The sequence below is a fragment of the Brienomyrus brachyistius genome, chromosome 3 (assembly GCF_023856365.1).
Source record: "Brienomyrus brachyistius isolate T26 chromosome 3, BBRACH_0.4, whole genome shotgun sequence".
NCBI lineage: Eukaryota > Metazoa > Chordata > Actinopteri > Osteoglossiformes > Mormyridae > Brienomyrus > Brienomyrus brachyistius.
This window is the reverse complement of record NC_064535.1, coordinates 31,268,620-31,293,775: the sequence shown is the minus strand read 5'-3', so window position 1 is coordinate 31,293,775 and position 25,156 is coordinate 31,268,620. Positions and strand designations below refer to the sequence as shown.

The following is a 25,156-nucleotide window of genomic DNA, read 5'->3' as shown; positions in this document are numbered from 1 at the left end:
CTGCTCGGGCGGCGGATCCGCAGGGAGCGGCGGCTGCTCGGGCGGCGGATGCGCAGGCAGAGGGGGCGGCAGATCCGCGGGTAGCCGCGGCCGCTCGGGCGGCGGATCCGCTGGCAAGGGCGGCTGCTCGGGCGCTGGAGCTGCAGGTAGAAGTGGAGGGAGCATCTCGGACTGCGCAGGAGCCGCAGGCAGAAACGGAGGGAGCATCTCGGACTGAGCAGGAGCCACAGGCAGAAGCGGAGGGAGCGTCTCGGACTGAGCAGGAGCCACAGGCAGAAGCGGAGGGAGCGTCTCGGACTGAGCAGGAGCCACAGGCAGAAGCGGAGGGAGCATCTCGGACTGAGCAGGAGCCACAGGCAGAAGCGGAGGGAGCGTATCGGACTGCGCAGGAGCTGCAGGAAGAAGCGGAGGGAGCATCTCGGGCCAGGAGAAATACCGCTCGAGGGACGGCGGTACGTCAGCGGTGACCCGGCAGCTTCGCAGCCCTGGTGACCTCAGGAACGGCCAGGGAGTCCTCTGGCTCACTGGCTGAGAGGGAAGCGGGGGCGAACGCGCACGCTCCCAGGACGATCTTAGGGGCGACTGTCGGTTTCTTCCTCCTCCTCCTTCTTCGCATCACCGTCGGGGAGAGAGACTGTGCGCTGTCCGCGAAGGCGGACGGACGGTTCCCGGTTCACGCAGCGCAACCCACCGCTCTCCCGGAGCTCGGCCACCCGCCGGAAGTTATCGCGCACCTCCTCCGCGAGGTGTGCGTCCTCCAGGGACAGCCGGTCCAGGATATCCCAGCTCCGGCTGATGAGATCCCATATCGTGGGATCCTCCCGGATGCCGGGCTGGGCAATCCAAAATAGCACCTGGTCAATGAGACCGAGGTACTCGTCACAGAGGGGGAATCGGGGAAAACGTGGATTTATTTGAGAAACGGGCAGGGCAGGATGGAGACTGGCACTGACATTCACAAACATCAATGACGGACGCTGAACTAAGGTAAGACAGGGACTAAAATACACAAGACTGAGCAAACATAATCAGACACAGCTGGGTGCGATCAGGGAAGCACACGTGGATAACCACGGGGCGTGGCACACACAAGGATCGTACGAGCCGGGTATGACATTATAAAGCATATAGCCAACAATAATTAATAAAGAATTTAAGCATAATATCCCAGACGTACCACGGCCTATAGCTGGTAGAAATGGCGCTATCCTGGGGCCTACAAGATAAAAGCATGTGGCACCAAATTGGAATCAATACAGATGGAACTGAGAACCACACGATGGATCCACAATACACTTCGTTTCCTCTCTCGACCGCCCATGCTGCCACTCTCAGCTCACTCTGAGCTGCAGTGAAGCGAGGATTGAGGTCGTGCTTGACTGAGGCTGCGCAGTGAGCCTTCGGCTTTGACATCCAATAGGGTGCCATAATCATGTGACATGGAAGACGATCTAAAATATGCCCGGGCTGATTTTCATGTAAATTAAATGCCTAAAACTATCAGAGGTGAAAGCAAATTCTACATTTTGTATTTGTGGTATCGCTATATTTAAAAAAGTATCGAGTCCAAAGTATCGAGTCCAAAGTATCGAACGGGGGGTATTGATACCAGAGTATTGATACGCCCATCCCTAACACACAGGCAATCAGATGCACGTGGAAACAACAAGCAACAGGTGAAACTACTTCCAATTAACAAAGAACAGGAACCAGGTAACCTAACAAGCAATAAAGGGTAATAGTACTGGGGAAGACTAGGAACATTAGACTATGCAAATAGAAAACCAGGCAGAGCAGGGTAAATCAAAAGCAAGGACAAAAAGCAAAGACAAAGATACACAATACCAAACACAGGAAAAACTAATAATATTTAAATGATAGATGAGGCAGGCCCCCTGTCCACTCAAGCCCATTAAGCTTAGCAGCAGTCTGGGGAACAGGGGAAACACACTAGGGACATAGAACTAAAACAGAGGAGGGTACAGGATGGCCAGCAACCCATGCTGCTCAAGCAGGGAAGAGACATGAAGGGCAAGGACGGATAAATGCCAACCCTACATGTACATAATGATAATAATTACAATAGATTATTATTACTGTTATTATTATTACTTATTTGGGGCTGTATGGTGGTGCAGTGGTTAGCACTGTTGCCTCAAACCTCCGAGTGTCTTCCAGGGTTCCATGTGTAAGGAATTTTCATGATCTTCCCATGTCATTGTGGGATTTACTCCAGTTTTCCCCCCACAGTCCAAAAGCATGCTGAGATTAATTGCCCATAGGTGTGCATGTGTAAGCGAATGGTGTGTATGAGTGTGCCCTGCAATAGGTTGGTGCCCCATTCTGGGTTGTTCCCTGCTTTGCACCCATAGCCTCTCAAATAGGCAGACCCCCCATAACTCTGAACAGGACAAGTGGGTACAGAAAATGGCTGGGAATAATAATTATTATCATTGGTTGCGTCTGACCCCTATAGGATAGGATAGGCTCCGGACCCCCCAGAATTATATGTGTGTGTTTGTGTGTCTGTTTTAATTTTTTTTGTTCTTAAGTAACTCCCCTTCCTATCTGGGCTAATTGGAGGTTGTTGTCTTTAACATATTTTACTTTTACATTACTCAAAAAATAGAATTCTGCTGAACTGAAAACTGAAAATTAGAAGTGTTCCTTCATTTTGCTGGTAAACCACAGAGATGTCAGGCAGCTGAAAAATCTTCATGCAGACTGTGATCTGTGAAATGTGCTAGTTTGAGGTTTGCTGTGATTTACTGCACCATAGTTTGGATAGCTCAGCATGCCTCTCATCCTCAATTTTTTTACACTGCCACGCACACCAGCTTCTGATTGTCAAATGCCAACAAACTGACTTCAGTTAAGTATTGCGGGTAATTAGTTGTTTAGTTTCCGTGGAGCATTTTCAGTGCACATATAACTAGATAATAGTGAGACTGACACTTACATAAGGCAGGAAATTAAGTTTAAAATCTATAATTGCCGTATATATTTTTGATGTCACATTACTTAAACGTTAAGGCCAGCTGTGTAGGAATTTTAAACTCCACTGCAGTGAGTACATTAACTGTTAAATTCCTCTTAAAGAGTCTAAAGTAATATTTTAACATGTACTTAATTGCATGTTTACCAAAACTGAAATGCAAGTGTAGGCAAAACTATAGTCCACATCCATTGCACCTTTATTATTTCCACACATTTTACAGACAGTTTTATATATATAATCAAAAATTATATATCCAATGGGACTGCACCCCCCTTCTCCAAACCAGAGCTACCATTATCCCTACGTCACCCCTCCTTCCCCTAGTGTCTGGGCCCATGAAACTCCCTTTTCCCCCCCTTAACGATCATCCAGGGTGTGGGGATACCTAAAGATGGATAACAGACGCAAGGATGTTCATACCATCATACCATAGCCACCTCAGTCAAAGTTCAGAGATCCATTCTGTAGTTAAATCTGTGTCATCAGACTTTCTTTTGGACAATTAGGTGAAGGATGTGCAGAGCTCAGAACCCATTATTTGGTGATAAGTTGGATTCCGTGCTTGGAAAAAAGGCCAGATGGACCAAGATGGCCTAGGCAAGCAATGCAAAACTGATAATGATAATGATTGATACGTTGACTGCCTCCTCCTCCACCACTGCCAGATCTCTTTTCAAAGTCTTCCTCCTCTATCATTACCACTGACTAAAAAGTGAGATGCATATTCAAAAAAGAAGGCAGTTGGCCCTGACTGAATCTCACCTGCTGCATTCTGACAGTGTTGTTCCACTGCCCTTCCTTCTTTGCCACCTCTTCAATCAGTGCCTGTGCCAAAGCACAGTACGCATCTATTCAGAATCTTCAGTCATAATTCTTCTTCCTAAAAAAACAAAAAAAAAATCTCTTGCCTAAGCTCTCCTCAACTCTATACAGTTCAGTTACAGATCAAAGAGATCTATTGATAACGCCATCAGCATGATCCTGCACTACATTCTGCAACGCCTAGACAGCCCTCAGACTTCTTTCTGGATTCTATTTTGGATTTCAGTTCTGCCTTTAAGGCTGTCAATCCTAATCTACTATTTGAGAAGCTCAAAACTTTCAATGTCCAACCACTTCTCTGTTACTGGATCTTTAACTTCCTGGCCAACAGGAACAGCTTGTGACGATTGGCAGCCAAATTTCAGGCCCCATCTTTCTCAGCACTGGTTTTCCACAAGAATGTGTCTGTCCCCTACTTTTCTCTTTGTACACCACCAACTGCACTTCACAAAACAAGTTTGAGGATGACACTACCTGATTGGTCACATCAGGAAAGGTGAGGAGTATGGCTACTGTAAGGAAGTTAATGACTGATGTCATGGTGTGATATTAATAACTTGGAGCTGAACACACAAAAAACTGGAAATGGTCATTGATTTCTGGAAAACCCACCCACCCATCCACCACCATCCAGAGTGATAATGCAGAACAATACAGACAGCAGAACTGAGTCCATTTAAAAAACACCTCAGATGAGACGTATGAGCTGCTTACAGGGTGAGTGACATAAATTTAATCATCAGAGGTGCTTGATGGACATGGGCAGGGTGTAGCTCAGAGGGCTAAGCTTCTGTGCCTCAGAATATTACCAGTTCAAGCCAAGCCTCGATATGTATGTGTCCTTGAGCAAAGCCCTCACACGGGGTTTTCTAGGCACTGTTATGTGTGGCTTTCATGGAGAGCAAGATGGGGGAGGTGAAAAGAGAATTTGCCAACAGGAATCATTAAAAAGTCTCTATTATTATTATTATTATTATTATCCATCCATCCATCCATCCATCTTCCAAACCGCTTATCCTACTGGGTCACGGGGGGTCCGGAGCCTATCCCGGAAGCAATGGGGAGTCTGCAGGTATAGCACAGGAGGGTTAGGGTGAGGGGCTTCAAACCAAGATGGCGCTCAGCATGTGAACAGGAAACTCACTTTACGTCACATGGTTTCTATGGAAATACCTGCATTCTGCCTTATACATGTGTGCTATTCATACTGAGTGGGTAAAAGGCTATGAGTGCTGTAGTAACTAAAGACCCAAGCCTTGCTACAGTACATTTAAATAAGAAAGTTTATGCACAAATTGTTAATTACATATTGCACTGGTTGGGAGTTTTGGCTAAGATAAAAGATTCTGGTAGAAGTTTAAATGCCTGTAATTAGACATACAGTACTGTGCAAAAGTCTTAGGCTCTCAAAAGAAATGTTTAACGCTATTTATCTGGGTAGTAAGTGCACATTTTCTTAGAACAAAAAAATTAAATTTTACATAAGAACATATGAAAATTACGAGTAACACAATAAGAACTAGTAGAAATGTCTTCTGTTCTCCAAAAAGTTACTGATATCAACTTGGATAGCTAGATGAACACCACTTCAGTTCTCAAACTTCTCCTCAATGGCACCCGAACCCATCCATCCATCCACTTTCCAAACCGCTTATCCTACTGGGTCTCGGGGGGTCCGGAGCCTATCCCGGAAGCAATGGGCACGAGGCAAGATGGGGGGCCAGCCCATCACAGGGCACATTCACACACCATTCACTCGCACGTGCACTCCTACGGGCAATTTAGCAACTCCAATTAGCCTCAGCATGTTTTTGGACTGTGGGGGGAAACCGGAGTACCCGGAGGAAACCCCACGACGACATGGGGAGAACATGCAAACTCCACACACATGTAACCCAGGCGGAGACTCAAACCCGGGTCCCAGAGGTGTGAGGCAACAGTGCTAACCACTGCACCACCATGCCGCCCCATTATTATTATTGTTGTTGTTGTTGTGGTGGTGGTGCACATCTGTGTGCATCGACTGGCCATGCACAAAGAAATTTACTAAATGTTTCTAATAGGTGCCAGCCCTGATTTTCCTAGAGCAGTGGTCAACAAAAAATAAAAGTAGAAGAATAGATGTTCCTGTAGTTATGGTGAGCAGTTATATGAAGAGGTGTAGAGGTACCTACATGCCTAATTTTGCATATTGTCCAGACATTGTACCACTGTGTACTCTTTTCAAAAGCAACATTATGGCATTTTGAAATTAATACAATTCAGCAAAAAAAAAATTTTTTTTTTTTTTTGGGGGGGCACAATTTTGTGACAAGGATTTCAGAATCCCACAGTAAGCTGTATTACCACTTTAATTTACAACAGTTCATAAAAGTATATTGATTTCATTGCACTGCTTGTATTTGTGTTTATTGCATTACGTCTGCCCTCTCCTGGTCTGGTGGAATATTACTGCTGTAGGTAGAATACATTGTTACACCCATTGTTACAAACTCCATTTCTGTAGAATCCTTTCTTACAGTTTCCGTTTCTGTTTGGTTTGGCTCTGCATCATCAAACTTGTGGAGACTGCAACGAAATGTGCAATTTGCAGAGAAGATTATTGGCTGTCACAGGGTTTATGCAGGAATCCTAAAGTTGAATTTACTACCTTTTTTACTACCTCCACAATATTTTTTATTACCAACAATCGGGCAGCCGCCTTTTTTTGGGGGGAGAGAGGGGTAAATCTTAATACCCATCATAAATATTAGGAAAATTAATGGTTAACTGATTTTATTGAGTATTTTCATAAAATATTATTTGTTTTTTTTTTTTGCAGTATCAAGCTGAGTTTCATTTGTCCTTACCTTACCTCTAGCCCTTGGGTTATCCTAACCATAACCCTTAACCCCACCTAATAAAGTCAAATTCACACTTCTTAAAAGAAATGACACTAGACAACAGCCATAAACATTAATAACATTTTATGTCTGACATGTGACACACACTCACACACACTAAGACAGACACATATTCTCATACACACAGACTAAAGCAGTGAATTATTTCATCACGTGGTAACACTGTGGATTAAAAAACCCATGGAGTCCATGGAATAGCAATGGGTGGCAACCATTGGTATTTATTTGTTGAGCAACAATAAAAGTTTGAACATGTCCCAAAATAAATCTTAAGAGAAAAGTTTAACAATTTTACCTGTATACACAATACCTGTATTATTTACAAGTAATTTCTTAAAATGCGGAGCAATGCCAATTCGAATCATGTATGCAGTCTTATCCTTGCCACATGCGAAAATTTTAGCTATATCGGAGTCAGTGAATATGCTTCTGAATAGGTCCCCAATACCCTCATTTGAATTGTATGAATGATGGCTAACTGCGGTGTTCAGGCACCAGAGAACTTCAGCTCTGAGAGCCGACGTTGGTGACAGTAAGGTCTGCTGTCTGTCTGCTGCAGCCACTGTGGTGCTAGTCGCACTAGGTTGCTGTTGAGGTGGTGTGATGGCAATGTTTGTGCTCGTAGCTGACCTTATGTTTGCATCTGCCCCGGTCCGTATAGCATCACCAAACAACGAAAGAGGGAAGTGCACCCTCGCACGCGAATCCGCTGTTGATGACTGGCGGATTCCCGGTGAGATTTGATTACGGTGATGCTATTCCAGGGTAGATTTAGAGTTTTTTTTTCTTTAAATGACGGGTTATCAAGCCAACTTTTAGTAAACTTTCATTTCCCCTCTTCACCACCAAGTGGCTACTGGGTAATTTCAGAGGCTCTGCTAATATTAACACGTTAGATCACCCTGGCTCTACTGAGGTAAAAGGAAGAGAAATGGTATCAGCGTCACTCTGATAGGCTATTAATTCTGACTCCGGTCCTGTTAGCATGTATATTATTTATTTTTTAATTAGATGAAGTTAAAACACATAGACAAAAGGGAAACTCCATTTACTACCTTTTAATACCTTTCAAGGGCCTTAATTTTGTCTGATTTCATTTACTACCTTTTACTACCACGTGGACACCCTGTCAGCTCCTTCTGCCTGAAGCCCTATATTCATCAAGGATGTGCAATACAAATAAGAAAATAAAGTCTGACCTTTCTCACCCTAGTCAGTCACCCCCTCTCCCAGCGTCTCCCTGAAAGCTAAGAGTAAGAGCCCTGAGTACAAGAGTAGAGCCTGAATACAAAGACATTTCACCTGAACAGCTTCTTCCCCCAGGCCCCCCTGTTCCTGCCCTGCGGCTCCCGTGGTGCCTCTTGGCCCCAGTCCTGCCTTCCCCTTGACTCAACCTGGCACTATTGGCCTCCTGAGACCCAGGGGGGGTTCGTGTCCCCCTGCTTTCTGGGGACCCCCTAGGTCAATCCTGTCCCCTCCTGCCTCAGTTAAGTTTGTGCCCCAAGGTCCACTCCCATCTTCGTTCTTCCAAAGCCAAGCCCCATTTTCAGTTTACCCTGTAACGCCCCTGTGTTCGTTCTCTTACCTTGCCCTGCCTCAGTTTCTGCCCCAGTGCCTTATCCCACCTTGTCTCCTGCCTTGTCTGTCTGTCCCTGGAGACCCTTCACCTGTCTGCCCTGTGTCAGTCTGTGTGGCAGTCGTGTCCTGCATTCCCTGTCTCATTTGGTTTCTTGTCCATGTGTGGTACCAGTGCGGTGCTTCTGTCTGTGCATCATGATTGCACTGGTGTATACCCAGTGTGTCTCTATGGTGTTCCATTTTTTTCGTCCTGGTCCTAGTTCCCCCTTATCCAATCGTTATCCATTTCCCTACTTTTGTTTGGTCTTGTCCTGTTAGGTCTGGTCTCCATATAGTTCCTTGCCCCACTCATGTCCCCTACCTGGCCCTGGTAACATCATGCTTTTTCTTCCCCAGGTCCTGTTTTGTGTGGGCTACTCTCGTCCCATGTTATTGTTTGTCTGTGTCCTTGTCTTGGTGTGTGTTGACAAGCCACATCTGTTGCTTGTTTAATCTTACCTCTTGTTACAGCCCTCATGTGGATCACCCCAGGTGCCTCTCGTCTGCTCCCTCACATGCCCTGTATAAAGCGTCCTTGAGTCCTGTGATCCCCAGTACAGTCATTAATGTTGATACCTGCCTGTGCTCCTCTGTGTGCCCTGTGCCTAGTGTTCCTGCCTCATCCTCCGTCCCCATTTTGACCCCTCGTGGTCTTCCTTTATCCTGCCTGTATTGAAGTTTTCTTATTAAAGTCCCTTTTGGTTTTCCCCTATGCCTGCCTTCGCCTCCTTCCTTGCCCTCGACATGATACCTACATGTTTATTTGTTAATTAATAGGAAGGCGGGATAAAACTGTCTAGCGGGACCCATTCCCCTGGGATTGCAACTTTTTGCGGTTCAGATTGTTACAGAACACATTTCACTATACCACTAACTTGTATTTTGGATCATTGATAACCATATCATACAATTATATAAAAACAAGACCTCCATATCAAATCAAGACTTCCAGCAAGTACCTGTTGTGCAAAGTTTTGTTTGGTTTAGTGGCTTATGGTGATCCTGTTAATTTCCCATGTTTCCGTGATCTTGCAACATTTATTGTACTGCCATCAATATGTTTAGTGTTTTTACTAAAAGATGAAGTGTTCAGTCTAATGGAAAAAAAAACATTTGACTGCAAATCTGTGCATCTCAAACTACACAGCAAATTTAACTAGGTCAGGGTATTTGACTACCAATACAGACCTTCCATTGTTTATCAGTTTCAAAACACACAATCTAGTGTGTGGAGATATAAAAGAAGAAAAGAAGAAAATGATCTCAAACTTGTAGTATAACAGTAGGGAGGATTTAGGTTGAGTTTTTATGTGTCATACCGGTGTAGAAGTTGTTGTTCAATAAATGGGTTTTCACACATATATATGCATTCACACACCCACACATACACACACACAAACACACACACACACACCATTGAACAGACGGTGCTCCATTGGCCTTATGCTTTCTCTACACTCACAACTTGCTGACATTTGAAAGCCATATTTGAAAGCAGACAGCAGAGGTGAGCACCATTTTCTTTCAGAGTCTTTCCTGTATTTCTAATTTTTTTGTTTAACTTATGTTAAAATATCATTCTTATTATGATTTATGATATAATTTGTCAGCTTATTTATTTTAAAAACATTTTAAAATGGATCTTCTTCCATATAAATATTTATTATACAAAATGAAAGCGTGATGGTGATGATGATGAGGTTTTTATAAATAATTTTGCATGAAGATTGTCATATATGTAGCAGAAATACAATTTAGATGTATTCTTTGTGATGGATTATTGATGGATTAGCTCTAAAATATTTTCAGTTTGAAACTGAAATTGATATGTATTTTCATTTACACCTTTTCTATTTAAATTTATTGCATATTTTGATTCTTGCCTGGTGAAATTACTTAAAATCGTTTACAAATGTTTACTGATGCAAATATTAAGGGAAATTTTATTTAATACAGTTCACTTGAAAGTTTGATATTTTATACATTAAAATGAACAGAGTCACACACACATGCATACAAAAATGATGTTTTTTACATGTTTTTGCATATATAAATGCATGTGTGGACAAGGTGTGTGTATGTGTGTGTGTTAGTGTGTGTGTGTGAGGCCTCTTTTCTTCCAGATGTGAGACCTTTCTCTGCATTCATAACTTTCTGCCTTCCTGTCCACATGTCCTGGTGGAATTTCTTTGGTACATGCAAGAGTGTGAAGTGACAGCCCCTCATAATAGCTCTCTGTCAGGCTGAGGAGCAGTCTCTGCACCTCTCCACTTTACCCCAGGCCTCCCTTAGCTCTCGCTCATCTCACCAGCTGTCTCATCTCAAGTTTGCCAGAATAGTGTTTCTGTATAGGGTTATCTGTGAGACTCCAAAACTGGGTTACACCAACATAGATGAATTTAATCCTGGTTTACACTTAATCTAGTGTAGTGTCCAGATTCAAAAATGGAGCCTAAGGTTGACGCTTTGCTCTCTCATCGAAAAACGTAAGACAAAAGAAAAGAAGTGGCGACAAAAGAAATACGCATAGCCATTCGCTTAACTTAAAACTATTTACTAAATCAAATAACAATACAGTACACAAAGTTTTCTGTATAGGAAAAGATCTGAAATACTTAGAAAATCAAAAAAGAGAAGCAGAGTTCCTTCCAAAATTAAGAGAGACAGAGGTCAAAAAACTGTGCGGCTCTGTCCTTCCCCAACTAATTCCTTAATGACCTCTACTCTCACGTGATACTCTTAAAGATCCAAAACTTGACTTGACTTAATCTGATATATTATTGTAAATAATAATCACAAACTAATCTCCTTCAGCAACATAAGACCCATTATACTTTCAATCCATAAACCCAAATCAATATCCAACTCAAATTATCACAAATATAGTTTTAAGATCCTACATCTAGGATTAGCAATTCTAGGTTTAAACTGGTGTTTAATTAATCAGATGCATTTCAAATCTTAAGTTTAACCCAGGATTAGTTAAAATAGTTTAAACTATGAATAAAATAGCATTAATTTAGGTGCAGTCTCTGCTATGATGGATACCGACGAAATGTAAACAAATTCACAATTGTAAACTAAATTTAAACTAGGTTTACAGTTTGGTGCAACAGGAATGATAGCAATATTTTGATTTAATCTAGTATATAAATTAAACCATGTTGGTGCAACCCAGCCCAAGGCTTCTCTGGTTGAAATCCACTGATTGTAAACATCTCAAAATTTGGAATAAATTGAACTACCAAAAGATGAACCTGTGAAGAGGTATGAGTCTGAGAATTTTGGAGAAGGTCCTGTTCAATAAATCAAGCGTGGCTCTATAACAGTTCCCAAAATGTGGGTTGCAAGTTTCTAGCATTGTGATTTTGTGGGTTGCAGGCTGAAAAGTTTGGAGCGGAGGTTACTAACAGGCAGACCGCGGTCCGGCTCCGGACCCAGAAGCTGTCCCGTACGGACTCGGACCGATAGCCAAAACAGAAGGTTATGATTTAAAAGCTGTCGGGGCGCTTCTATTTTAACTGACGCAGCTTTAGTAGTCTTTTTGGTAGTGGTTTAGCACTAGAACCGCCGTTTCCCACCCTAATGAACGTCAAACGCCTTTAATTAACCTCCAAGCAAGAAGTAGCTCGGTGTATGTAGCCCTTTCTTTGCGCGCCATAAGTGTTAACAGTAGCAGAGAAGCTAACCAAAAAGCCGAAATGTTTCTAACAGAGTGGCTGCTCTGACCTGAAATCGTAAAACTGAAAAAGTTTCAAGTACGGCATGTATTATACAACATGTTGGATAAATATACGTAGTTTGTTGGTGACTTCATGTTCGTTGAAGTTTCCGCTTTTTTAACAACTGTATTAAGTAATGTTATTTGTTATATAAATCAGCTCAGATGAAATACAAAATGTACGTTTTCAGGGTTGCCAAATCAAGCGTTTGGCATGACAGTCACGCTTTCAGACTCATGCAGACACAGTTAAATACAAAAGCAGACTATTTACAAGGTAAAAATTGTTACATATGTGTGCAGACATCTCGAACTGGAAATCATACTCCAGTCAGCTGGCTGAAGGTGGTAACCTCGCGTTTTATTTGAAATGAAAAGTAAAATGCAATGTTTTTGCCTGAAATGGCTTGTCATCCCGTTTGCGTTGTTACTCCGACAAATATACAACAAATATGAGAAACACATAAGGCCATGTTTTATATCTTTTCAAAATAATAAGACCGCCGATATCCTACTGTAATATCGATTAAAGTGATAAGTTTGTATATACTCATATTAAAGCGAGACATAAATTTTATTACCGGTGTGGGATTATCGAAACCAATTCCAAAACCCATGAACACTAAAATATATTACATAAACAGACTGTATTACAGTTTTACGGCTTTTTGGGGTGACAGTAACTCTGCTGCTGTAAGGATTACATACGGTCCAATTGTTTTCTTGATGGGTGAGCGGTGATGGAAGAATGCACAGGCCAATTGCATGCAAGTTAAGCCATCCCATGTGATACCACTCAACATTATAAATATCGGCAGTCATACATACATGTTCAGTTCTATGTTACGTGACAATAAATATTGTCAAAAAGTTTTTGAATTGTACTGAATTAATTTGATTTGACAATCAGGTATTGATTACGTGCAATGTACTTAAACATATATCACACTAAATAGTTAGACATTATGATCTTCCGGACCTTTGCTTCAAGACATTTTGTCTAACTGGATCTCTTTAAATTTTAATTGAATACCCCTACTCTAGAGGTAGTGCTGGCCCTAGCGAAACTGAGGCCTTAAGCAGAATCTTCTTTTTGCCCCCCCCCCCCAACCCCAATCTCCTGAACACACCCTTGCCTGAATCCATTATATTACTGTATCCATTACAAATTTTTTATTTGAACAATAAATAAATAATAAACAAATGAAGAAGTACAAATCACAAATGTAACCATAATGTTTTAAGCGTCAAACAAAATTAAAAGGATATTTCTCCTTTTAGCTATGGTTATTATATGACCCCTATGCTAGCCATGATATTGGGTATATACAGTTCTGATTGAATTACTATTCTATATATTTCATATTAACCAGATTAGCATATTCAAATGTAAATGATGCATTATTCATTGCCATGGGGGTGTTTTTCATACATGGATTCTGCCTGATGCGACCTGACCTGGTCTTAGGAGGGTGTGATCTAGTCTGGCAGTGTCTGAGAGAGCAGGAGCTCAGGGAGGAGAAGCTGTGCCAAGTGGTGATCAAAATGGAAATCATGGTCATCTGAGCTACAGAAGAGCCTTACCGGTTACTAGAAATGCCCTGTGTTTTTGATCAGGTGCTTTTAAGTGATTTTTACTGTTTAGCCGGATATAATTGTTGACGATTTGGCATGATCCTGGATCTGTCGGTTTTTCAAAACTCTTGCTGGATATGTTGTAATAGCAACACATCCAAATCCTCAAACCTTGGAGCAGGTTTGTTCTACGTAAACAAGGATTAGCTCACACACTTAATCAGTGTTCGTGCATGGAATTCATTCAGTCATGGCTTCGTCAACATGGTGGAGCAGTGGTTAGCATTGCTGCCTCACAGCGGTTGATATCAATGTGCAAATTATAAGAAAAGAATGTGATATAGAGAGGGTTTTGTGTAATCTGCAAGATCCTTTATTGCATTTGGAATAAAGGATACTCTTTTCAAAACATACTGCTTTAGCTGAGGGGGAATATTGTACCTCAAAGATTTATTAGCAACTTATATTCATAGTCAAACTAGGCGAAGTTGGCCTCTCACAACCACACAGACATTATGCATTGCTTTGAAATTTCTTGCAAGCAGCACTTTTTTGTATACTGTAGGCGATGCGGAAATGCTAGAGACGATGTTATGCTAGCGACAGAATTGTGGCCCAATATTTTCAATAATGATGACTAGGCATGTGATGATGAATCGCGAATCGGTTAACAATCAATGTAAATATATGATGATTTAAACCGGCTGATGTAGAAAATGAATCGCTACTTTAGGAGTACTTCACGGTACTTTACTTAGAAAAACTGGTGTAATATTACATTTGATTTCACGACGTCAGTTCAATGTCAGATGTCACTGCGTATGCACATCAACGTTGTATGTTTGGTTGGTTTTGACCGAACGCAAGATAGCGAGCGAATATTAAATTGAGGACACACCCCTCGATCTTAAATTGGCGGTGTGGAAGCATTTTAGCTTTCCGGTAAACACAAACGAAAATGGTGAGAAATTTACAGACAAGACAAAAACTGCATGCAAACATTTTATATGAGTGATAACATACACAAATAGCACAACGAACATGATTCAGCATGTCCACCGGCATCACAATGAGCTCAATTCACCACGGCCAGAGCGAAGATTATTAAAAGGGCAAACCATGCTAAAAAGCTGCACATGCAAGCCTTAGTTTATTTGGTAAAACTTTACATTAAGTGCACCTTCATAATGCATTCATTATGCATTTATAGAGCATTCAGTCTACCTTCATAATGCATTCATACAACATTCAAAAGAAGCATGCAAGTACACTTTAATATCTTGACATTCCTTAACAGCTTTAATATACATTAATAACAAACATTACATGATTATGCAATTATAATGTTTGATATTATTATTATATAATGTTTGTTATTAATGTATATTACAGCTGTTAAGGGATGTTAGGATGTAAAGGTATACATGCATGATGTTTATGAATGATTTCTGAATACTTAATGAATACATTATGTGTCGTAACCATGTGTAGGGACGAACGAGCAGTGAGCGGGGAAGCAGGATTGGGCACATGGTGGTCCAGAAAACAGGGTTTTATTACAGACAGAGACTACACAGTAAAACAATGTCAATTACCGGACTGGGGAAAAAGACTTGAACGCGGACTAAATACGAGCAAGTCATAACAGAACCCCACCTCAAAGGCACGCACTCCGGACGTACCTCAGGGGAGGCAAAGGACGAGACAAGTCTGGGAACATGGGACCTGGAAAACAAGACCAAGAACATCAACGAGGGACCGGGAACAGGACAGACAAACAAAATAGGCACAAGGGTAACAACCAGGACAGAATCTGACACAGAACGGGAAACCCAGACAGAAAAACCAGAAAAGAAGACACTGGGGAAACACCAGTAGGCGAAAGGAAAGGGCCAGGAGTGAACAAGGGAGACACAGAGGGACGAGGAGCAGAGACAGGAGGGATGAAACCAGGGACCAGAAAGGGAAAGGATGGGGGAAAACAGGGAGGTCCCCGAGGGGTCCCATTCGAGCTCCTTCTCTTCCAAGGGGAAAGGAGCAGTAATCCAACAGTTCGGGACCTCCTCAGGGACTGGAACTGGTGTCGCAGGAGCTAGGACGGGTGAAGCAGGCGGTGGAGGCAGAGGAACCTTGAGTGGAGCCTGGGCTGGACAATCAGGCGCGGGCAGAGCCGGGGCCTCAGGCGGAGCTGCAGGAGCAGGCAGAGCAGGGACAGGCGGAGCAGGGACAGGCAACACAGTGGGAGCCGGAACATCAGGAGCGGGCAGGTTAGGTACAGTGCGGAGCGGAGCATCGGGCGGAGGCGGTGCCGGGACCTCAGGCAGAGCAGGAGGCAGAAGTGGCCTCGGACAGAGCAGCAGCCGTAGCAGGGGCCTCAGGCGGAGGCACAGGCAGCACAGCCAGGACCTCAGGCGCAGCAGCAGGTGGCGCAACATGGACCTCAGGAACGGGTAGAGGAGCAGGAGTCTTTGAGGGCGGCAACGCAGCAGGCGTGGGTGGAGCCATGGACGGCTCGTCAACTGCCGTGCCTGGAGCTCTGCAAGGCGGCAAGTCAGGCATGATGGGCAGAACATTGGGCAGCAGCGGTGGTGTAGGGACCTTGGGTGGTGGCAGAGGCACAGGAACTGCCGGCACAGCTGGGGTTTGCTCCTTCTTAGAGGGCGTTGCCTCTTTAAGGGCTCTGGGGATCTGCGGGATGACGTCCCAAACAGACCTGGCCCCTTTAAGAGCCAGGCGAGTCCCTGAAAAGGGATGTACTGCTGTGTAGCGGTGGTGGCTGTGGGCAGATGAGAGTCGGGTGACTGCAGGTAAGCGGTGGTCATGTCTGGTGCGAACACCGCCGGGCTCGGAATCGGAATTGGCTCCTCCTGACACACAGCAGGGCAGGCAGCGGAGAGAGAAACGAACCCTTCTCCGCTGCTTCCTCCCTCCTGCTTTGTGTGGTGGAGTAGGGGGCCACTCTGGGAATATCGTTGGAAGCTATAAAGAATTTGTCAGTCATAACAAATATGTGTAAACATTATGCAAGAAATGGTGCCTCCAGTAACAATCCATCAAGTGTTAAGATCATGGCTCATGTTGTCATAGGGTGCATGTGGATTCCATCTCTACTGTAAAAAAAATTACCAAAAAAACCATCCCCTTTGAAAATACATGAGGGTAAATCAAAAAGTAAAGACAACTTACCCTTTAATGCCAGTAACTCTGAGCAAATGAACATAACAGTTATATCACTTCTCCACAAAGTCTTCTTCTAACTTCTACATTCGTTGGGAGAAGAAACTTTTTGGCTGCTCCTGAATCCAGGTCTGCACTGCTTCCATAACCTCATCATCAGAGGTGAACTGCAACTTGGGAGCAGTCGAAAAGCTCCCAAGGAATTTTGGAATAAAGTTGGTACAAGAAGTGTATCGACCTGTAGGAACAGTTACTGGTATTAAAGGGTAAATTGCATTTGATTTTTAATTCTCCCTCATACCATCCCCCCCCACCATAAGTAGTTTGTAGTGGTCACTCACGTAAAGGTAAATATACTGACTATCAAGTGTACCCCACCTTCAAGAATAGTTTCAAGTCCACCTATGTGTACAGTCTAATGTTCAAAGTATATCAATTTTTCCAGAAGCATTCGAGTATTAAATATTAGGTATTTTGACATTTTGTTTGTGAAATTTGTCCTTGTCAGTTTCGCAACGCCAGGAAAATGAGGACACTGCTGGAGGTCATGCTGGTGCTTTTCACCCTGAAAGCCACTCTGGCTGTTACTTCCAGACATGCCCGGCAGGCGGCATTCGACTCTTATGACAGTGCAAACTACGATGTGGACCTGGACAGTCTGAACTTAGAGAACCAAGACATTTTAGACTATGATGACGGCTTGACTATTGATGAGCCACAGGTGAGAACCACATCTTAACTTTGGTATGGCTCAGCTATGATAAAAATGGTCTGAATCAGGGTAACTTCATGCATTCTGAATTACTTGTGAAATGTTTCTTTTCCAACCTACCCGTTGCACTGATTTTTACACATTCCTAAATTAAATGCAATATATTCAGTTAAAAGGGGGGTGGGTGGGTCAAAACTGACCCAAAATCTTTTCGGCTGTGTAATAGCACATTTTGTAATAACACTGCATAATGTAATAACTCGACAAAATGTAACGAATTTTCATTAGACAGATTTAGTAAGTTTAGGTAAATGTTTGAGGGTGTATTTCCTGAAAACTTTGTGACACTAAGTAGTTTGTTACATCGTATTTAAGATCATTCATTAATAAATGAGTGATTCTCAAAACCCTTTATAACTAAATTAACGAGTGATTTAACACACTCGTTATTTTCTAGGTCATTCTTTATTTGAACTTTTGCCTGCTGTTCTGTCAAAGAGGTACAGAAGTCACCCTGGCCAGGTAGATCACAAAAAATACACTGATGCTCTTTTTTGGACAATGTAATAATAATATCCATCCATCCATTATCTACCGCTTTTCCGGGTCGGGTCGCAGAGGCAGCAGTCTAAGCAGGGAAACCCAGATTTCCCTCTCCCCAGCAACTTCATCCAGCTCCTCTGGGGGGATCCCGACGTAGTCCCTCCAGCGTGTCCTGGGTCTTCCCTGGGGCCTCCTCCCACCTCACCAGGGAGGCGTCCAGGAGGCATTCTGACTAGATGCCCGAGCCACCTGATCTGGCTACTCTCAATGCGGAGGAGCAGCGGCTCTACTCTGAGTCCCTCCCGAATGAGCGAGCTTCTCACCCTATCTCTAAGGGAGAGCCCAGTCAATGGGAGGAAACCCATTTCAGCAGCTTGTATTCGCGACCTCATTCTTTTGGTCACTACCCACAGCTCATGACCATAGGTGAGGGTAAGAACATAGATTGACTATAATAATAATAATAATAATAAATAATAATAATAATAGGTTAATGTTGAATTATAAAATTTTAATGTAGGCTAGAAATTTGTCGAGTTATTACATAGTGTGGTGTATTACATAATGCATTGTTACATGGTGTGTTATAACACATTATGTAATACATATTTGCCACACTTTATTATTACATAATGCTGCATTATAATATGAAGCGTTGCTACAGGCAGGTTTTTGTGACAAATTTGATTCTTGGGCAGGTTATAGTTACAAGTGATGACAGTGACTATTGGCCTCAGGTCTGGCTGTTTCCGAGTGGAAACTCATATCTCTCAAGGCAAAGCTTTGTATCATTCAATAATTCACAATTCATTTAAGCCTTTTATCTGTCTGATATCCAGCACAAAATAACATTCATATTTATCTATCTACCCATCGTCCAACCACTCATCTGAGACATGAGGACCCTATTCCTATGGCAGTTGGTAAAATGGAGATTATCACTCCATTTCATGATATTGTTGATTTTAAAATATTAAAATTTATGCAGTTACTTGAGTCAGAGTGGAAAACCTTCTCCTCTTCAAAGGCACAGATTCACACTCTTTAGCTTCTGGTTGCTTACTCTGCATAGTGAGTTCATAGTATTCTGCTACTTTGAGTCTCTTAGTTAGACAAAGACTCTCATTAGAAACACAAATTTCAGCCAAAGCACTGATGATGTGTTCTACAAGCTCTTGTGTGTCATGAGCTCCCCCTTTTGGTCTGCAAAACAAATGCAGTTGTGAGTGTAGTTCAGTGTAGGTCTACAGTAGAGGTAATCAATTATTTTTCCCCAAGGTGGATTTCACTGACCTCTGTAATTTTTGCCAATCTGTCAGGCAGGTCTGAATTACATTTCTTTTCTGTTCTACATTTTGTTTATTGGGGTGTGGCTATTTTATTTCTAGCAGGAATGGAGCTGAGTTCCCCCAATTTTTCATTACAAATTATTCTCTCCTCTTATATTGAAATACCTATTTTTCAGTATAGAATTACTTTTTGATAGCTTTACATTATGCTTCAAGTATTCTCTGGTACATTGTGGAATTAATATTTTAATTTAATATTAATACAGGTTTTTAAGACCTGAAGCCACAAGGCAGCCCAAACCCTAATAGTCCCACCAATATAGTTGGCATGAAGTTCTTGACAGGCATCTTTTTGTGCTGAGCGTGGTTTGTGTCTTTGACCTTTTGTTCCAGAAGTCATATTTTAACCCCCGGGAATCTCTCACAAATTTCAAACAATTTTTTTGAGAGCAGAGATTTCTTTCCCCCTGGCCACCCACAAAGACCTACTTTTAGTCTCTTTCTGATTGTGCATTTATGCACATTGTTATGCCGCCTGCAGATCCTTTTATATTACCCTTGAGTTCTCTGAGACACACTTCAGCATCCTCCAGATCAGAGGCTGTTGCTAGGGATTCATAACTTTCTTTCCATTTGTGAATTTGCATAGCGCCTTAACCGACTAGTAAATCATACACGTTAATTGAATTTAAATCAAACTACAAATGATCAGTATTAAGATAAATTTGTTCACCCTGGGGTTGTATTTTGTTTTTCTTGCAAATAAATAAAACTTTATGTATTTGTATAATCCTTACAGACTAGATATCTAAAGAAGTTTATTTTACAGGATGGCAATGGGTGGGTGTGGGGGGAGGGGGGGGGGCGGAGGGACATTTTAACCTGCACATTTTAAGGAATAATTTAAAGATGGGTTGTCAGATTTCAAAGTCAGTTTTGTCATTTGTAGATCGAGATTGGCACACTGCCTCCCTTAGAAGACAATTACCATTCCCCTGCAGCCTCACTGGAGGAAGAAGAGGAAGAGTTTCCCCTGCAACCCCGTGTGCCTTCCCCGAGCTCCGGGGGCTCTGGAGTGCTCATGGGGCCTGATGCTCAAGGAGGTTTGCAGCACACTCAATGCTCAATGCACAGTGTTATGCCTTGAGGGTCTCTTCCGGCTGACATCTGTTTTCAGCATTGCCCCTTCAGCCTACCTTTCCTTCTTTCCCACCCCAGGCATGCCCACCTGCCTGCTTTGTACCTGCCTTGGGGGCTCAGTCTACTGTGATGATATCAAGCTAGAGAATATCCCCCCACTACCCAAGGAAACCACACACTTTTATGCTCGTTACAACAAGATCTCCAAGGTCCACAAGTCTGACTTTGCAGAGATGAGTATGTTTCGTTTGAACAGTTGCATTGCTTGGCATCCAAACCAGTGGCATTAACTCATTTAATACCCCCGTTGAATAAAACCTCTCATAATGAATAACCATGTTGTTTCTCAATTGTTGTTTTATCAATGCAAACTAACACATCTTTTATTCATCATTCAATATGGTTATAGTTCTTATACTTATGAATCATATAACTGAATAATTGTGACTCAATTTACGGTATTCTAGATCAGGTTTGGGAGACTAAGATTATTTTAATTTATTTAAACAAACTATAACTGCACTACAAATGTAAGATACTAAATATATCCAAATGATAAGAACAGCTACTAAGTTGTGTGTCCTGTTGCACTGTAGATAAACTGAAGAGAATTGACCTGACCAGTAACACAATCACAGAGGTACATCAGGATGCACTGAAAGCCTTACCAGCCTTGGAGGAGCTGGTACTACGAGAGAACAAAGTGACCCGGCTGCCCAGACTGCCCACTAGTATGACTCTCATCGATGTGAGCCATAACCAGCTGGGTTCCCAGGGCATCCAGAAGGAGGCCTTTAAGGTGAGACACAAGCAAGGGACATCGCAAAGTCATTCCACAGAAATGTCTCTGCAATAACATTACATTCAATGGTAATTTTTCCGTTCAAACATTGCTTCCTTGTGTGGTTCAGTGGGTTAGGACTCTATGCCTATAATTGAAAGGACACCCATTCAAATTCTTCGGTTGGTAGAGTGATGTCACCATTGGGCCTTTGAGCAAGATCCCTGACTCCCAGTTACTCCAGGGATTCTGCTTTCTAGAATAAATAAGTGCATTTTAAACCAACTTCTTCCTTTGTAATATGTGGAAAATTGCTTTTTTGTAGGAGATGCCCAACCTGTTATACCTTTACTTGACTGACAATGACATTGACTACATTCCGCTGCCCCTGCCTGACAGCCTGAGGTCCTTACACCTGCAGGTAAGCCCTCTGCCAAATACCTCACAGCTGGTTTCTGATGGTTAATTCCTGAAGTATAAATTACGTGCATCTCTGTTACACTCAATTTGTCTCAAGGCTGTGCTCTTAAGGAAGTACATGTAATAGTTGATTACAACCTGTGCCCTCCTTAACATAGGCAAATGTAGAAAGTAACTGAGCAAATGAATTGGAATTTTACTATACTAGATTTTTTTTGTTTTTTTTTTATATTGATAATTAAAAATAAATCCTTTGCAAGTGAGGGCTGTGGAACTTTAATGAGGCCAGGATGTGAAGCATAATTAGTATCTAGCTCTTGTAAGGTTAGTTGTAAAAGTAATTTCAGTACCCGTGAGTAGTTGCGGGGTGGGGGTGCTGGAGCCTCTCCCATGAATCATAGGGCATAAGGCAGGGGTGCCCCCTGGAAGGGATTCCAAGGAGGATAAATAGCATTTTTAAATGACCATGATAACATGCATTGGCTTATGACTGTAGTCCCAACCTCAAGGCTTCATACAGTATGCTCCCCATGTTTATCTGGTCTTTCTCAGCATACTCCAGTTTCCAAGAACATAGTTAAATGCTAGTAGCTATCCAACACTCACAAATTTAGCTGTATATGAGGGTCTGCGTGATCAGAGTTTGTGTCTTACTGGATTTGCCTATTCAACCTTCAGAACAACAACATCCAGATGATACATGAGGATACATTCTGCAACCTGAAGGATCGCAACTACGTCCGCAGAGCACTGGAGGACATCCGACTGGACGGAAACCCCATCAACCTCAGCAAAACCCCACAGGCTTACATTTGCTTGCCCCGTCTTCCCATTGGGTGACTAGTGTAAAACTATATGAACACATATAAATACATACATGTTCAAAAGTGAGCATCTATAATACATACATATAAAGACATTCAAAACCATTTCAATACAAATGCAGCATATTCATTCATTCATTCATTCACTCATATGTGCACAGAATCCCAGAAAAATGTACAAGCTCAAACATATAAACTAAGTATATACAAATAAGACACACGCTAGTCTACACATAAATATTCTTCCAAACACGTCCTTCAGAAACTGTATAGAGGCAAACACAAAAACAAAGCACACACACAAAAATTAAAATAGACAAACGCATATAAGCACATAAAAAGACCAATAACTCAGACATAAATCCATCCACTCTTATAGAGTGCAGACGAGCACAGAGTCAAATAAACATTAATTCAGTCATGCAATCAAACTATGTCTGGCCCTGTAATCTTAACTGCAGCCAGTCATGGGGGTGCAAAATTTTATGAATGTAATTCATAAGCAATGTACAATAAGAGAAATAAAAGCAATTTCTAAAATGATCATTTTGATGCACCTTTTTCTAATACTTCTCAAGTTGACAGATCAATTTCCTCCGTATCATCAGTGGTGCTATATTTAATTAAATGCTTTACATAAAGATGGTGTTTAATGTACTGTATTCCAAGCTGATTCTGAAGCAAACTGCAGTGTTTCATACAATAACAAAGAGAGGTCTGCACATACACAGCAGCAGCATTTACTGCATTTGAATATAGCGTTGGTGGGTTCATGTTCACCTCCTTCTGACAAATGTTTGTACACACTGAACTCTAAAAGTCCATGTTGCATTTGTAATACGTTATGTGTAATTTGAATTACATTAAGTAAAAATAAAACAATTTACAAAATCTGGGTTGCAGTACCATTACACTGTAATTTACACATTTTTAAGTCACGAAAACCTGTGCTTAAATAATGTGTCTGGTAGATGTAAGTATGTCATTCTACCAAAATAACCAAATAAGGTGTATATCTAACAGAATAAAGTCTGCATAAGAGGCAGAGGTAAAAAGTTCAGGTACAGGTAGAAAAGTTCAGGTAGAAAGTACAAATCCAGACCAAGATTTTGTTTCAACCAACCTGATAGCTTCTTGGTGAAATTGTGTGTCTTCATTCTCCTGTTTCTGCATATATGCTGACCTTACCCTTCACTCCAGCATAGGCCTTCTGGCTTTCTGACCTGTTTAATTTAATGATTCTGGCTTTTGGTTATGGTTCTATGTCTGGTCTATATTTGGATCCCCTGCCTCAATGTGGTTCGTTATAGTGGCAGCATTAAGAGTGTCACAGTCCGGCCATAAATCTTAGGAAGAGGCTGTTTTTCATGTGTTTTTCATGGCTCTGTAGGTTTCGCCTGATGGTAAGAAGCCAAACAGGTGATGTCCAGGGTGGGTGTGATCTTAGAGAATGCCCTGGGCCTTCTTGAATGAAACCCCTAAGGGGCTGCTAAGGGGTTATGGGAGATGGCAGCATCAATACAAAATGAAAAAGGGGGTGAGAAGAACTCCTCAAAGGAAAGGGGGGATAGTGATGACAATCATAACCGAAACAGTCATTTTCATCCAGAAGCAAGGATGTGACTCTATTAGGAGAATTGTTTACTCTTGATCTTTCCTTATTCTGGAGTGCTGGGTGCGTCTGTCACAGCAGGGGCGGGGAGATGAATCAGGGAATACGGGGTTTGTCTCATATTAGTATTTACATTCCCTGGGGGGATGCTCCTAGTATACGTCTGCGTTTCAAATATAAGAAGCTTTACAGATTATACTGTTTTGCAAGCTGTGCACTTGTCTCTGTCAACAAACCTCATATTGAAAATGGAAGGGATGAGCATGCAATGCAGCACAAATGTCAAGAGAACATAATCTAACCTATACCACAGGAATAACTGACCATTAGTGTCAGGCAAAGACAATGTCTTAGCTTCTACTGTATATTATAGAGATGAGTGTGTAACTGACTTTCAGTGACCAATATAGATAATGACCAGCACCAATATTCAATCCAAGGGCGATGAGTATTGTATTTTATGCTATTTTCTATCTGTCTGTCTGTCTGTCTATCGTGGTTGTAGGTGTCCAACTTGCCTGCTTACCACTCTTAACTCTCACATAAAGAATCAGTCAGGCTGTAGCAGTAGCGCTCAGGCTGATAAGCAGAAAATGAGAAATTTTTCCCTTATACAGTGTTCCACTACACATTTGAAAGAGCAGTAGATAGAATAATTTGCTAGACAATACAGAAGAATCACTCTTCATAAAATTAGTATTTTCAGTTGCACGGCTGGTCCTTAAAACTATTTACAGATTTACCCATTTTTGCAGCATAAGTAAATCTTAGGGACCAATGAGTCTCATTCATTCATTTCTTTATGTACCTGAAAAGGTTTGCCAAGGTGATGGACCAAGTGTTATATGTTAAGGGTGGATCAATATGTTCCATGAATTATTTTATACTTTTAGTATAATTTTCCCAAATGGCAGGTTTTCCAGCTAAATGATGTTTGAAAGAAAATGGTGTCTGAGACTGGGGAAATTTATTTATCAATTTACTTATTTGGCAGACATCTATGCCCAAGGCATCATTCAACT

General features: G+C 42.0%; 1 protein-coding gene across 1 annotated transcript; it reads left to right on the top strand.

The window, feature by feature from the left end:
* Positions 1–16,316: 16,316 nt before the first annotated feature.
* On the top strand, positions 16,317–23,341 carry LOC125738056 (epiphycan-like). Its single transcript, XM_049006583.1, has 7 exons — positions 16,317–16,443; positions 17,322–17,534; positions 20,307–20,460; positions 20,576–20,734; positions 21,094–21,296; positions 21,604–21,699; positions 22,377–23,341. Exons 2-7 carry the CDS (start codon positions 17,340–17,342, stop codon positions 22,536–22,538), a joined length of 969 nt encoding a protein of 322 aa, XP_048862540.1. The 5' UTR covers positions 16,317–16,443; positions 17,322–17,339; the 3' UTR covers positions 22,539–23,341.
* The last annotated feature ends 1,815 nt before the right edge of the window (positions 23,342–25,156 follow it).

Excerpts from the sequence above, each read along its gene's own strand:
- LOC125738056 (XM_049006583.1), top strand. The coding sequence starts at position 17,340 with ATGAGGACACTGCTGGAGGTCATGCTGGTGCTTTTCACCCTGAAAGCC. Across the intron at positions 17,535-20,306 it reads TGACTATTGATGAGCCACAG|ATCGAGATTGGCACACTGCC; the intron begins GTGAGAACCACA and ends TGTCATTTGTAG. Across the intron at positions 21,297-21,603 it reads TCCAGAAGGAGGCCTTTAAG|GAGATGCCCAACCTGTTATA; the intron begins GTGAGACACAAG and ends GCTTTTTTGTAG.